The 16,501-nt window shown below is 24.4% G+C and overlaps 2 protein-coding genes across 2 annotated transcripts in view; one reads left to right on the forward strand and one right to left on the reverse strand.

The window, feature by feature from the left end:
- The window catches only part of LOC117180847 (probable ATP-dependent RNA helicase Dbp73D), a 43,221-nt gene extending 38,528 nt beyond the window's left edge, over positions 1-4,693 (reverse strand). Inside the window, exon 1 of the mRNA XM_033373381.1 lies at positions 4,403-4,693. Within this exon, the coding sequence (XP_033229272.1) occupies positions 4,403-4,425 (23 nt within the window). The 5' untranslated portion in view covers positions 4,426-4,693. The remainder of the gene's footprint in view (positions 1-4,402) is intronic.
- A 143-nt stretch (positions 4,694-4,836) lies between these two features.
- LOC117180845 (DNA-directed RNA polymerase I subunit RPA2) overlaps positions 4,837-16,501 on the forward strand; it is a 46,370-nt gene continuing 34,705 nt past the window's right edge. The window contains exons 1-3 of the mRNA XM_033373380.1: positions 4,837-4,905; positions 9,318-9,650; positions 14,623-14,862. Coding sequence (XP_033229271.1) covers positions 4,837-4,905; positions 9,318-9,650; positions 14,623-14,862 — 642 coding nt within the window. The remainder of the gene's footprint in view (positions 4,906-9,317; positions 9,651-14,622; positions 14,863-16,501) is intronic.

The raw sequence follows: 16,501 nt of genomic DNA on the forward strand, positions 1-16,501 counted from the left end.
AATGCATTATTATATTTGAGAATATTTAAAATACTGTGAAAATATTACATGAAAAAATGCAAATTTTGGATTTTCCATTATTTTTCATACTGTCAAAATTTAATTTTTGATTTATCAAGAAAATTCAAAAAGTTGTCATGATAATCTGCTAGGGCATTTAGCAATCAAACTTTTTCTTCTCTTGCCATTTTTCCTATCATCCATTAATTGGCTTAAAATGATTCATTTTCGTGTGTTTTTTGGATTTTTGTAAATGCTATAACTCTAAAAATCTTTTACTTTATGAAAAAAGTCATTAGATAAATTGTAAAATGATTTGATGAAACAAATCGATCCTTTCTTCGACCTTTTTTTATACTATACCCTTTTAAATACTATGAATGACCGCACAGAGAATTCTTGAATTTAAAAAAAATGGTCTCAAAAATATTCAAAAGGCGCTCACTTATTAAATTTTTATCTAAAATGGCTGGTTGCCGAACTTGACCTTTAGTTTAGGACACTAAAAGAGTGTACCAAAAGCCAATCTAATAGATTAATTTTTTTCAAACGTTATCGTGCTCACAGACAGGCAGACATAAAGACATATAGATATGCAGATAGACACATTCTTAAAAACCTGTTTTCCGGATTCAGGGGGTCTCAAAACGTGGACCTTTTGACAAAAACTAAAAGGGTCAAATTTTATACAAATCTAATACCTTCTCTGATTAGAATGTAAAAATGATTTATTTGTCATGAATAATTTTTTGATAGGTCTATTTTTAGTGTTAATCATAAAAAATAGCATTAAAACATAAGAAATTATATTTTTTGAAACCCCATACACAAGACGAAAAAGAAATTAAAAGACAAAAGTTGTGATAAGAATGTGCCCACGCAACGGGCACATTTTTTTACTGTTAATGACTTTTTTCATGATTAAAGCTTAAACTACGCATCCTATCAAAAAGTGGTTGATAAAAAATTTGTAGGCCTTTTTCGAATGCACAATCTTGGTGCATTCATCTTTCACCATATTTTTGATTTTTCGAAAAAATTCAAAAAGTTGTTGTGATAGTCTTGTAAGGCATTTAAAAAGCAACATTTCTCTTCTCTTGACTTTTTTTCATATCGTGCGTTATTTGGCATAAAATGTTCATTTTCGTGTTTTTTGGGATTTTGCAAATGTTATAACTCTAGTAATTTTTTTTTAAAGTTATCAGGATAAATTGTTCGACTTTTTGAATACTATGAATAACCATACAGAGAATTTTCTATTTTGAAAAAAGTAGTCTCAAAAATATTCAAAATGTGCCCACTTTTTGAATTTTTATCCAAAATGGCGGGGTAACGAACTTGACCTTTAGTTAAGGACACTAAACGAGTGCACCAAAGGGCAATCTAATAGATTAATTTTTCAAAAGTTATAGTATTCACAGACAGATATATAGACAGACACATTTGTAAAAACTTGTTTTTCGGATTCAAGGGGTCTCAAAATGTGGACATTTGGCAAAAACTGGGGGAGGGGGGGTAAAATTTTACACAAACCTAATACCATCTCTGATGAGACTATCATAAAGGACAGAGTGGCTGAACCTACGATATTTATTAGATATTATTATTCAATTGTTAATTTGATAATTTCGATAACTTAAAGCACAGTTTTTTTTTCATATAAGATTCAATATTTATCGGCTTAAAAATTTGAAGCTTTTAACTTTTTCTATATTTTAAAATGATTTAGCTATTAAAGATTTTAATAGTAACTTGTACAACGTGGAACAGTTTAAATTTCAAATGACAAAATGTTGAACGTTTAAATTCTAAATCAAAATTTTTTCAATATTATGGTCATTTTCACTCAACAATCATACAATTTTGATAATTTAAAAGATAATTTTTGCAACTAAATCTATTTAAACGATAAATGAATTAACTCTAATGCTTAAAAATTGGTAAGCATTTTTATTTGGTTTTTCCAGAAACTTGACATAATCGAACTAAGAATTTTCGTTAAAAATACTTTATTTTGAGGTCCTTCAAAAATTCTGCATAATTTATATAAAGAAGAGAATTTCTAAGTCAAATATTAAAAGGCTTTCTTTTTTAAATTAAACTATTAACCAAATTTTAAATAAGAACCAAATAATTTAGAATTTGGTTAACATTACATTATTCCAAGTTCAACCTTTTCTTTTTTTAAATTATCTAAACATAAAGGATTTGATTTAGAGTTTTAAAATTTTGAACAATTACAATTTGAATGACAAAATTTTGAAGGTTTAAAATTCTATTTCCAAATTAAAAAAATATTCTAGTTATTTTCAGTCAGTTTACATATAATTTTGATAAATGAAATAATAATTTCTGCAGCTGAATTTATTTATATAATTAATGACTTAACTCTCTGATAATTTTAAATTTCTAAGCGTTTCTACCTGCTTTTTCCAAAAACTTGACATTTTTAGCAAAATGTAAATAAACATTTTCTTTAAAAAAAATCGTTTATAACTTAAAGCGTGAAAATTAAAAAAAAAACACATGTGAAATTATACAATTACATAGAAGAAGCCACTCAAATTAAAAAAAAATTAATTCATATTTAAGGAATATCAAATGATTTGTACTTTACGAAAAAGATTAAATTTTATTTCAAGAGATTCTTACGGATTTGAACAATTTCATGGGATATAGATGAATATAAAAATTTTCAAATTTGGTAACGAAATAGGCCGGATTTTCAAACATTTCAAGGAATTTCAAATTTCAGTAATATTCATTCAATTTGAGAATTCAATTTCAGTAATAAATTTTAAGGGATTTTAATGGATTTCAAAGAATTTTGAATGATTTCCAAATATTTTTAAATATTAAGATATTTATGGATTTTTAACGATATTTATGGATTGGCTGTCTTTTTTAGAGAACTTTAATGAATAGCTTTAACTTAATTTATATTCAAGGGATTTTAAATGATCCATAATTTTTTTCACAGATTTTTACATTTTCTAAAGATTTAAAGGGAATTTTATAAACTTTGAAAAATAAATTAAATTTAATTGAATTTGAAGGGATTCTTAGCGATACCACCGATTTTAATGGTACTTCAAGGAATTTCAAAGAATTTAAAGGATTTTATAAAATCTCCATATCTTCCAAATTAAAGAAATTTTTATTTAAGTCATAAAAATTACAGAATTATCAATTGTAAAACTTAAAGCATGCATAATTTTTAGTAGAAATTAAAAAAATGAAAATCTTTTTAATTACAAAGATTTTCAATACAACGCGTCAAAATTACAGAATTTTTTATTGTAAAATTTATAAATGAAAAAATCTTCAATTTCAAAGATTTACAATTCAAATTTCTACAATTTTAAAGAGTTAAATTGAAAATTCTTAAATTTTCAAAATATAGGATTGAAATTTATTTAATTATCAGGATTTATATTTTATGGGTAAGTAATTTTGAACTTGTTTGCAATAGTTTAATTTTAAAGATTTGCAATGGAAAATTCTTCAATTTTAACGATTTGCAATTTAAAATTAAAATTTTTTTTAATCGTTGAATTTTGAAGATTTAAAATTCAAATTTATTCAGCTTTATAGATTTTCAATCACAAATTTTGCAATTGAGAACAGTAAAAAATACTTGAGAAGTAATAGCCCATCTGCAATACCATGCTATCTTGCAATATAGTGTTCACACCTATAATTTTTCATTATTTCGATTAAAACTAAATAATTTTGATTTTTCAATTCTTTTATATTTTAAAATTATTTAACCATAAAGGATTTTAATTTAATACTGTACAATTTTGAATAATTTATATTTAAAATAACAAAATGTTAGGGTTTAAATAATTTTTTTATTATTTTCAATTTAAAATTCTTGTTAATTATAAATTGTTAGTTCATAGAAAGAAGAGAATCTCTAAGGTTTAAATATGTATCTAGTTGGTCGAGTATTAAAATTCCTTCATTTTTTGAATTTATAAAATTTCGAATTTTTAAAATCAGAACGAATTAATTATGAATTTTATTATGATGAAATTATTCCAATTTCAACCTTTTCTATTTAAAAATTATTTAACTACAAAAGATTTTAATTTAAAATTGTACAATTTTGAACAATTTAAGTTTTTAAACCTCGTGTAGGTTTAGTTTTGAAGGATCAAGCGTACAGATATACGCACAATAAAATAGGTCAAATTTGGAAGATTCGGTAATAATTATAAAAGAAAATAATTTTACAGGCAACAAATTTAACAGCAAACCTAACTTTTGAAGATTATTTAGAAGAATAGAAGAACCTTTCCTATTATAACATAACTTTTAAAACCGCGTAACAACTTAATAACGATCTTAAATAAAAATCAAACAAAAATAAATTAAACCAATTGTTTTTTCTTCTTACCTGTTTATAACAAAAAGACTCATGTTGCTCTCCTTTTTAAATTAATAAAGCAGAAAAACAATACAGTCAGTTTCATCCGTCAACAATAAATCGAAAAAATATGCAACTTTCAGAAAATGAAATGTTTGTAAACACTTAAAGAATAAAACGCTTCGAAAACTAATATATCACATGTTTAAACCTCTTTTAAATACTATTTTAAGAGAAGAATATTATAATTTTGCCGGTTTAACTTTTAACTTTTATCGCCAGCACCACGCGACAATTTTGAGGTTAGAATCCCACAGCTGTGGGGATGTCACGTGACCTCATAGGCGGTTGTATATACATATATATGTCTATCAAACACAGCGCACACGTGTCTGCCGCTAAACTTGTATATATTTTTTAATTAAATTAGTAAATTAATAATGTTGATAAGATTTTTATAAAAAATGGCTAGAGAACCTAAATTAACAAACACTGCTCCAGAATACTGGCGACCAGCAAAATCGCAAAATCCAGTCAGTATTGAACAAATTTGCTCTTTAGTATGAAATAAGGTTAGGATTCTCAAGTTTTGTTTTCATTGTTCAAACTCTGTTTAATTAAATCATTATTTTATGCAGATTTACAATGAAAATTATATTGCATAAAATTTAAGCTATAGGAAATATGCATTTTAGTTTTCTTGTAGAATTATCGCTTTAAAATTAGAGGTTATTACAAAAATATAGCGTTTTTGAGTTTATTCTTTTAGAGACTTCACACTTTCCCTTATTTTCTCGCTTTTTACGAATAATTTATTTTTTTTCTCCTGTTTTCAAGAAATTTTTCCTTTTTCTTGTTTTTTTTTTATTGAACGCGAACTGAATTAATAGAACACAATAAGAAAATCCAAACATGTATTTTTGGTTAAAAAACCTGGAATTGTCCTTGAATGCTTTACGAAAACCTTGAATTAGTATTATTTTTGCTCTCAAAACAGTTATATTACTGAAATATCAATTATTTTATAGATTGCAATGAACAGACTTTAGAATGATTATAGGATTATTAATAATTTTATCAGATTTTTTATTTCTTCTCCGCTGATATAGAATGTTAATGTGTACATTTGTTTGTAATATTCAACTTTCAAATTATAAAAATTATTAGTTGAAAATCTCGATGGTAATCGAGGTAATCGATTCTGTTTCACACCCGATTTCAAAGATTTCACAACAATTTCACAAAGATTTTTAAATTTGTAAAACATTTTAGATTTCAAAAGATTTTACAAACAAATATTTAAAAACGGCGTGTACATTTCAAGGATTTTAAAGATCTTAAAAGTGGCATCGTAAACCAAATTTCTAAGATTTCAAAACATTAAAAAGATATTAAACAATTTCCAACTTTTAAGATGCTTTCAAAAGATTAAAAAAATTTTAATGATTTCAAATCATTACAAAAGATTTCAGAACGATTTCATAAATATTTTTTACCAGATTTTAAAGCTCAAAAGATATCAAGGATTTTAAAGATTTAAAAAAAGTATGACATACCATATTCCTAAGGTTTCAAAACATCGCAACGATTTTAAACAATTTCAAGCTTTTTTAGAAGATTTCAAAAGATATTTTAAAATTTCAAGTATTTTAATGATTTCAAATTAATACAAAAGATTTCACAAATAGTTCCATGATTTCCTAAAGATTTCAAAATAATAAAAAAATTTCAAGGATTTAAAAAATCAGCTTTGAAAGATTTAAAACATTTCTAAGATTGAACAATTTTTAAAAAGTTTCCCCAAATACTTCAAAGAATTCATTAGTAATTAAATCGATTTCAAGAATTTCAAATATTACCAGGCTGACACCAGATTTCGAAGATTTCAACGAAAGATTTCACTTATATTTCAAATATTTCAAGTTTTCAACAAATTTTCCAGCGGTTGAAGAGATTTCATAAAAGTTTCTTAAAGATTTCAGAAGAATAATAGAATTTCAAAGATTTAAAACAGGACACAGTCAAAGATCTTTGTTACAGCACACCATATTTTAAAGAACTCAAAAGATTTTAAATGATTTTCAACATTTTTAGAGGATTTAAGAGGATTTTTCAACGATTTTAAATATTCCAATTATTTCAAACGAACGCAAAAGATTTCACAAATATTTCAAAGAATTATTAAGGATTTCAAAAGATTTCAACATGAGTACAGTACATTAGATTTTAAAGATTTCAAAATATTTCAAAGATTAAAAACGATTTTTAACATGTTTTTAGAAAATTTCAAATATACCAGTGATTTCAAACGGATAAAAAATATTTTTAAAAAAATTTATAAATATTTCAAAGAATTCATAAGAATTTAAGGAAATTTCAAGAATTTCAAAGATTCCAAAAAGGGTACAGTACACCAGATTTCAATGATTTCAAAACATTTCCACGATTTTAAACGATTTCAAAATATTTCTTTATGGTTCTTATCTCTTTAGAAATTTTTAGCCAATTAAAATTAAATTTTTCATTATATTTACATGTATAACATGCGGTTATTTCATTATTTGATGTTAAAAAAGGACAACTGGAAAAACTTGATTTCTTGACCTAGAGAACCTAGTTGAATATCCGTCATTTCAGATGGAAAATTTACCTCTTTGCTTAATATTTAATTCTTTTTTATTGGAAAGTCCACAATTATATTTTCGGTTCAGAATTCATTCAATTCCAAATTTATTCGATAATTTAACTACTCATATCAGTTTGAAGTTAAACTAATTTGTTAAAGCTTCATTTTATTTGTTGAAAATTCCCTTTTATGTTGTCGAAAATTATTTTCTTCAACTAAAAATTCAACTATTCCATTATTTGTTGAAAGTCGATCTTTTTTCGTTGAAAATTCAACCATTCGGTTAGAAATTTATGTATTTTGTTGTAAATTTACCTTCTTTAGTAAAAAATTATCTTTTTGGTTGGAAATTCAACTACTTGGTAGAAAGCAGAACTATTTTGTGTAAAGTTCCTTTTTTAGTTTGAAATTAATTTTTTTGGTTGAAAGTTTAACTTTTTTGTTGAAATTTCGAATGTAACGGTTTTCTTGAAAGTTAAACTAATTTCTTTAAAATTCATTTTATCAGTTGAAAATTCATCTTTTTAGTTGAAATTTTCATTATCTTTTTGATAATTGTTCCGGGTGAAAACTGATCTCCTTTTGTTGAAAATTTAATTATTTCGTTGGTCTTTTTTCGTTTTTAGTTGAATTCAACTGTTATTAATTTGAAATAAAAATCTTTTAACAGAAAACTTAAATATTATATTTTTTATGAAAAAATTACATATGAAAATTCACATACTTGCTTGAAACTTGAACTACTTAGTTAAACTTTTTTTCTTGGGTAATTCGTCTTGGTTGGTTCAAAGTCTTATTTTTTGGTTTAAAACTAAATTATCTTGTTCAAAATTCCACAAGTTAAAAAGAAGTTATCCTTTTTGGTTAAAAAATTCGTATTTTTGGGTTAAAAATTGATCTCTGATTTCTGTTAAAAATGTATATTCTTCACCTGAAAATTCAACTGTTTTGTACAGAATTCACCTTTTTCGTTTAGAGATTCAACAATTTCATTGCCATTTTTGCTTCTCACTTGACTGAAAAATCTTCTTGGGTTGAAAATTCGACTCCTTTTTTTAAAGTTAGTTTTTTTGTTGTTGAAAATTAATTTTTTAACTGAAAATTTAACTATTTCATTTTTGGTTAAAAATGTATTCATTTCAGTTGAAAATGCATGTTTTTTGTTGAAAGTTCCTCTTTTTATTTTGTTTTAATTCAATTGTCAATCATTGTTAATAATATAGGTTATTGTTGAAATCTTAACTATTATATTTAATATTGAAAAATAATATTTTTCATTTTAAAATTCATGTACTTGATTTAAGAACTCATCTTTTTTGGTTGAAAAAACATTAATATTTTTGGTTCAAAATTCATTTCTTCGCTTGGAAACGTGGCTGTTCTATTAAAAACTCATTTTTTATGGTTCAAAATTAATTTTTTAAATTGAAATTTTAGCTATTCAATTTTCAATTTTAAAAGTGAACTTTTTTATTTGAAATTCAGCTATTTGTTTGAGGACTAATTTTTTTGCTCTGCCTTCATCTGTTTGGTTAAAAATTCAACTATCTTGTTGAAAATTAAAATATTTTGTTAAAAATTTATATATTTTGGTCAACAATTGCATTGTTTCGTGGAACAATCGTCTATTTGTACAGAAAATTAGTTAACTTGTATAGAAAATTCATACTATTTTTTTTTTAATTCAACTGTCTTCTAAACAATTCAATTATTTATTTGAAAATGCAGCTGTGTTTTTTTAAGTTTATTCTTTTTCGGTTGAAAATTCTTCTTTGTTGGTTGAAAATCAACTACATACTTTGTGAAAATTTCTCCCTTTTGCTTAAAAATACAACTATTTGTTTCATAATGCAACTGTTTGATTGAAAATTAATTTTTTGTTGTTGAAAATTCATTGTTTTGGTTTGAAAATTGATCTTTTATTATAGAAAAGTTTTTTATTGAGATTGTATCATTCTTTAATGAAAATTCAACTGTCTACTAACTAATTAGACCTTTTGGTTTAAAGATTCAATTTTTTGTTTAAAATCTCGACCATTTTGGTGAAAAGTTTATCTTTTATAGGTTGAAAATGCAACTATTTTGTTGAAAATTAAATATGTTTCAACCTAAACCTTAAGCATTTCGTATTGAATTTAATGTATTATTTATATATTAATTGAATTGAAGAGAATTTATTCCCCTATTCTAATAAAAATCATCCTTATTCTCCGGGTTTGAGAGCATTTTGGACTCTGAATTCTATTAACGTTAAAAGTATATCCTCGGAAAATAATGATAAAAAGTAACTTTAGTTTTGAATTTTGTCTTTTTGTCTAGTTACTGCAAACTTTGGGTATTCCACATGTGGATTCTTTCAATTACTTGCTGGATGAAGGTCTTAATAAAGCTGTGAATGAAATTTATCCAGTTCAATTCACTCTTGGCAGTGGAGACAAAATAAAGCTGTGGATTGAAAGCGCTCAGCTTAGAGATCCAAGAGTACCGGACGGCACAATCGGTGTCAAAAGTCGCAAAATATATCCTACAGAATGTCGTCAAAGAGGCAGCACTTACAAAGGATTAGCGACTGTGAAAGTGGGATGGTCTGTAAATGGAAAAATACATCCATCTGTGGACAAAGATTTGGGAGAAGTTCCCATTATGGTCAAGGTATGATAGGCTTCAAAAATTCAATATTAATAGATTTAGAAATTTTGAAATTCAATATTAATAGATTTAAAAATTTTGAAATATTAAAAATTACGCAATTTGAAATTAATGAAAATCGAAATATTGATGCATTTTGCAATATATAACTACGAAGTAATATAATTTTTAATTTAAATATTTATAACTGGACAGTGATTCAATTTTTCTCTACGTTTTCCACTTTTTCAATTGAAAAATATTCAGGGTATCTTCCTAACTGAGAATATGAGAAAACTGGGAATTTGATTCAATGACCGGGATTTTCAATTCGATTGTACTTCAGAGAGAAAGATTTGCGTTTTAAAATAAAAATATAAAAACCGTAATTATGATTAGAAACCGGATATTTTGGAAGTGATATCTGTAGATCTAAATTTAAAAATGGAATATTCTAAAAGAATTATTACAGTTTTGATTTTAAACAGGAGACTTTTTTGAAAAGAATGACATTTTCAAGTTGTTTCAGGGAATTGTAATTTATTGTATCTGGTTTTAGAAAATAAGGATAATCAGAAGCGGCGCACAGTGGGGTATTTTGGATTTGTTCGTGCAAAAAATCGACGGCTCGTCAATTTTCAACCGAATTGAATTTTTTTTTTTTAAACGCTCGTGAATAAATTTATTGTCGGATAGATACGCCACTATTACGGTTTGTGTTTTTCGTTGATTTCTTCAGAATAAACGTTTCTCGGTCGAATAATTTGAAAATTAAAGTATTAACGTTATGAAAGTTTATTAGCTATTATTTAAAACTTTTATTGCAAAAATAGAATGAGAATAGAAAGGTTTGCTCTTATTGGTTGAAAACATAGATAGCAATGAGCATGAAGCATTGTTTGTACGAATTACCAAATATTACTGACATCTGAATAGTCTAAAAATCGGTCGACGACTGCCGACGTTGGTCGACGTTTTTTTGACGTACTGACGATTCAAACCGTAATAGTGGCGAATCTATCCGACAGTAAATTTATTCTCGAGTATTTTAAAAAAACAAAAATTCAATTCGGTTGAAAATTGACGAGTCGTCGATTTTTTGCACGAACAAATCTAAAATATCCCACTGTACGGCGGAGCCTTTTTTCTCTAGATGAGGGCAGGAGAAAAAAATTATAATACTGAATGTCATACTTTGAAATAGTATAACAATATTTTACTGAATACAAATTGTACATAAATAATAATAAATAGTAAATAATAATAAATACAGGTATAAAATTTATATTGCCAAAGATTTCACAAAGATTTCAATAATTTCACAAATATTACCAGATATTTAAAAAATATTTTCAATAGTTAGGAGATTTCAGAAAATGTTTAAAAATATTTCACAAAAATTTTAATGATCTCTGAAATATCTCAAAGATTTCAAATATTTCGCAAAGATTGCTCATGTTTTTCAAAGATTTCATGAAGACTTCAATTATTTCCTAAAAATTTCTGAAGATTTCAATAATTTCACAATGCTTTTAATATTTTCAAAAATACTTCCAAATATTTTATGATAAAATTCAAATATTTCGCAAAGATTTATATAGGTTTCAATGATTTCCCAAAGATATCGAAGATTTCACAAAAATTTTAAAATATTTTGAATATATTTAAAAGATTTTACAAAGACATCAGTGATATCCCAAATATTTGCATAATTTAACAAATATTACCAAACATTTCAAAAAATAATTCAAATATTTCTTAACGATTGTACCAAGACTTTAATGATTTTCGAAAAATTTTAATCGTATTTACAAATAATACCAAGTATTTCAAAAATAATAAATGAGTTCCCAATTATTTTAAAAATATTTCGCAAAGATTTTGGATAGTTTAAAAAATGTCACAAAGACTTCAATGATTTCACAAAGATTTCAACAATGTCTAAAGTATACCAAATACTTTCAAAATATTTGCAAAGGGTTTTAATGATTTTTAAAAAATTTCAAAGATTTTGCAAAGATTTCAAATATTGTGCACAGATTTCGGACAGTAGTTTGCAACGATTAAAAAAATTTCACAAATATATTATCAAATATTTTTTAAAGATTTAAAGTATTTTACAAAGATTTCAATGATTTTCTAAATATTTCACAAATATTTTTAATGTTTCTGAAAAATGTAATTTAAAGAATAATTTAATTTAAATTAAAAAATATACCTAATATTTTTAATATTTGATAAAGATTTCAATGATTTCCCAAAGATTCCAAATATTTCCCATAGATCTCAAAAATTTCGCATTGATTTAAAAGATTTCAATGATTTCCAAAGATTTCAATCATTTCAAAAATATGATCAAATATTTGCAATATTTTACAAAGCTTTCCAAAAATTCGGCAAAGATTGTTATGATTTCCCAAAGATATCACAAAGATGTTTAAGGTTTTGCAAAGATTTCCGATAGATTTCCAAACAGAAGTTATAATTAAGATCTAGAACATAGAATTTTTCAAAAGAATTATAATTCTGACTTGGAAGAAGAAATTCTACGAAGAATTACAATTTTTACTTAGAACACGGAATTTTTGAATAGAATTATGATTCTGAATTTAAACCGTTTTTTTGAAAATACTGATAACTTTGAGTTGGTTCAGGGAATTTTCCAGAAGATTTATATTTCTGAATTATATACGAATTTAAAAATAAGTATAATGAATAATTATGAGTTAGAATAGTACATTTTCGAGAAAAATTATAATTTTGAGTTGGAATAGGAAATTTTTCTTACTAGTTATTTGTAATTCTTAATTCGATCATAGAATTTTCCAACAAAAAATTATAATTCAGATATAGAATAGGAAATTTTCCAAAAGAATCGTAATTCTTACATTAAAGAAGAAAATTTGCAAAAGAATTAAATTTTTTACTTGAAACGGGAAATTTTGAAATAGAATTATAATTTTAAGTTATATCTAGATTTAAAGAATAAGTATGATAAAATATAATTCTGAGTAATTTTAAATTTGAACAGGAAATTTTCTGAATAATTTTTAAATAAATCGTAATCATATAAAATTATTTTTCATTTTTTTTTTTGAAAAGCTAACTGAACTAAAAGCTAACTATTTGTTTGAAAATCGACCTCTTTTAATTGAAAATTCAAATTTTTTTAAAGTTTTTTTTTTAAATTAAAAAATTTATCTCTTTTAGTAGAAATTGCATTTCTCTCGAATAAAAATTAAAACTGTTTTGTTGAAAAATCAACAATCTTATTAAAAATTTTTTCCTTTTGGTTAAAAATTAAACAATTTTGTTAAGAATGTATCTCTTTTGGTTAAAAATTGAACTTGAAAACTCAATTATTTCGTAGAAAATTTATTTTTTGTTTAAAATTAATATTTTTGGTTTTGAAAAGTCAACTGAAATCTTTTGGTAGAAAATTCTACAATTTTGTTAAAAATGTATCATTTTTGGATGTAAATTGAACTGTTTTGTTGAAAATTCAATCATTTCGTACAAAATCTACTATTTGTCTCAAATCCATATTTTTATTGTTAAGAAGTCAACTGGAATTTTTTGGTAAAAAATTCTACAATTTTGTCAAAATGTATCCTTTTTTGATGAAAATTGAACTTTTTCCTTGAAAGTTTAATTATTTCGTAGAAAATTTACTAATTTGTTTAAAATCGATATTTTTGGTGTTGAAAAGTCAACTGAAATCTTTTGGTTGAATATCCCACAATTTTGTGAAAAATGTATCCTTTTTAGATGGAAATTAAACTATTTTGTTAAAAATTCGACCATTTTGTAAAAAAAACTTTGTTTAAAATTAATTTTTTGGTCTTCAAAAGTAAAACTAAAATCTTTTTTGAATCAAAATTCAACTATGTTTTTTGAAAATTCGTCTTTTTGATTTAAAAGTTCGTTTGTTTTAATAGACATTTCATTTTCTTTTTCTAGATGAAAATGCAACTATTTGGAAATGTTAACGATTTTAATAATAAATTTTCATAATAATGCAATAAATATTCATTTAATTTATTTAAAATTTGTAATCTTTATTTTTAATCATTCATTTATTATACACTTTAATTATTATTGTAAAAATATTTTTTATTTAAATCCTAAATCTATACGACAATTAATTAATAATTAAAATTAGTTTATAATGAAAATATTTAATAATAACTTAACTTTACTTAAAACTTTTTAAAAAACTATTTTTTTTTTGTTAAAATTAATCTTCTTTGACAATTGAACTATTTCGTTTGAACCAATTTGTTAAAAAATCATTTTTTCTATTGAAGATTCACATTTTTAGTTAAAAATTCATCTCTTTGTTTGAAAGTTGAACTATTTGTTTGAAAATCGACCTTTTTTAATTGAAAATTCAACTGTGTGGCTAAGAGTTGAATTACTTTTAAGAAAATTTCTTTGTTGAATGGAGTTTTTTTCCTGGAGATACATATTTTTGGTTGAAAATTCGATTTGTGTACAGAAAATTTTTCTTTTGGCTTGAAGGTTCTAGAATTTAGATAAAAAGTTTTTTTCCCATGGCGGAAAAACCTTTATTTGTTGAGAATTCATATTTTTAGGTCGACAATTGGATTTTTTTTGTTGAAAATGCAAGTATTTTGTCTAAAAAATGATCTTTTACGACAGTAAAAGTCATTTTTCTGTTCAAGATAAATAAATTTGACATTTTTAAATTATATTATAAATATTGTTTTATTCCATTTATAAAAGATCCTATGTTAAAAATATTACAAGATTAGGATGTTGGTATTTCAATATTAATTGTCAGGGAAAATAAAAAATTGTTTAAGAAAAATTATGGAATTTTAAACATGAAGTTTTACCCTACAACGCATGTATTATCTTAAATATAAAAGATTTTCATAAGTTTCAAGTCCCATATCTTATTATTTCTGGAAATCATAAATTACTTTTTTTTAGATTTAAAAATTGAAGCATAATCACTATTCCTTAATTCTAGTCCAGTAAGTGCCATTTAAATGGGTTAAATCCTACACAATTGGTAGCCCATAAGGAACACGAAGACGAATGGGGTGGTTATTTTATAATAAAGGGTCACGAAAAACTGATAAGAATGCTGTTAATGACCAGGAGAAATTATCCCGTTGCAGTGAGAAGATCCGGTTGGAAGCAACGTGGAAGTATGTACACAGATCTTGGTCTCACCATAAGATGTGTGCGAGAAGATTGTACTTCGGTGGTAAAGTTCTTCTGAATATGATTTATTTATGAAACAAATTTCATGGTAGTCACGGAACCAAAAAATCGGGAATTATTTCAGACCAAGATATTTTGTTACCGTGAATTTTATAATTTTTAAGAAGAAAAATCTAGCCAGTCACTTGAAACAAAACAAATTTCATATTTTGATTTTAATTATAAAATTCATTTCACAATGCGTGATTCTAAAATATTTTACGTTAAAAATGTCTCATTCTGGGTCTTCGTTTTTACGCACATTTCCAATTTTAAGAATTTCAAAATGCAGTTTTGAAGACTTAAACAATTAATCACTAAAAGGGTTTGCATGAAAAAAATTCCGATAAAAAACGTTTTAAGTTGATCAACTGTGCATATAAATTAATTAATGATTTTTGAAACTGAACTGTAGTTAGAGTATTGAAAATTGAACAATAATTGATGTCACAAGACTATTCTGACTTAAAAATTAAACAATATACACATTTTAAAGCTGAAAAATGATATTTCTTAATTTGAAATTCTGACTAGTTAAACTAATTTGAACATCAAATTGAAACTATAAACTATTTTTAATTTTTTATCGAATGTTAATCTAAATTGAGCAATTATAAATCAAATATTCAGAACTAATCACTTTGACACTGAATTATTTAAAATAGGAAACCTTGAAAAAATTTGTAATTTGAAATGTCTTAAAATTAAAATACTTCATCTGGATCTACTTCAAAAGATTTATGAATAAAAAAATATTTTAATATGGCAATTCTAATTTAAAAAAAAGAAATGTTGGTATTTGATTATTTTAAGAATTGAAAGAAGAACTTTTTTGTTTTTTACATTTTTATTGAATTGAAGTCAGGCAAATTTTGTATTTTTAAGATGTTTGTCGACTTGAAAAGAGAAAATTTATGTTTTCTATATTTTATGAACTGATAAAGCGTAAATTTTGATTTTTAAGATTTTGATTTAGTTGAAAGTGAGAACATTTTTGTTTTTATTTTTTTTTTCTGAATTGGAAGATATTTTTTCTGTTAACATTTTTATTGAGTTTCAGGGAAATTTTTTTTTTCGTTAGAAGGGAGACATTTTTCTTAAGGTGGGAGAGAGGAAGCCATTTTTTTAAATATCTTCTAAATTAAAAGAGGAAAATTTCTTTATTTTAAATATTTTGAAAGGAAGGACATTTTGGTTTTAAAGTTTTTTTTTAATTGGAAGAGGGATTTTTTTTATTTTGAACATTTTTTTTGTTAGCATTTTTATTGAGTTTGAGGGGAAGAAGAAATTTTTTTTTATTTAAAAAATTTTTTCAAGTTAAAAGGTACGGAATTTCGATTATTATTTTTTCGTTAGAAGAGAGACATTTTTCTTAGGGTGGGAGAGAGGAAGCCATTTTTTTAAATATCTTCTAAATTAAAAGAGGAAAATTTCTTTATTTTAAATATTTTGAAAGGAAGGACATTTTGGTTTTAAAGTTTTTTTTTAATTGGAAGAGGGATTTTTTTTATTTTGAACATTTTTTTTGTTAGCATTTTTATTGAGTTTGAGGGGAAGCAGAAATTTTTTTTTATTTAAAAAATTTTTTTCAAGTTAAAAGGTACGGAATTTCGATTATTATTTTATTTTTATAAATTGGAAGA

This window comes from Belonocnema kinseyi, chromosome 9, assembly GCF_010883055.1.
Source record: "Belonocnema kinseyi isolate 2016_QV_RU_SX_M_011 chromosome 9, B_treatae_v1, whole genome shotgun sequence".
NCBI lineage: Eukaryota > Metazoa > Arthropoda > Insecta > Hymenoptera > Cynipidae > Belonocnema > Belonocnema kinseyi.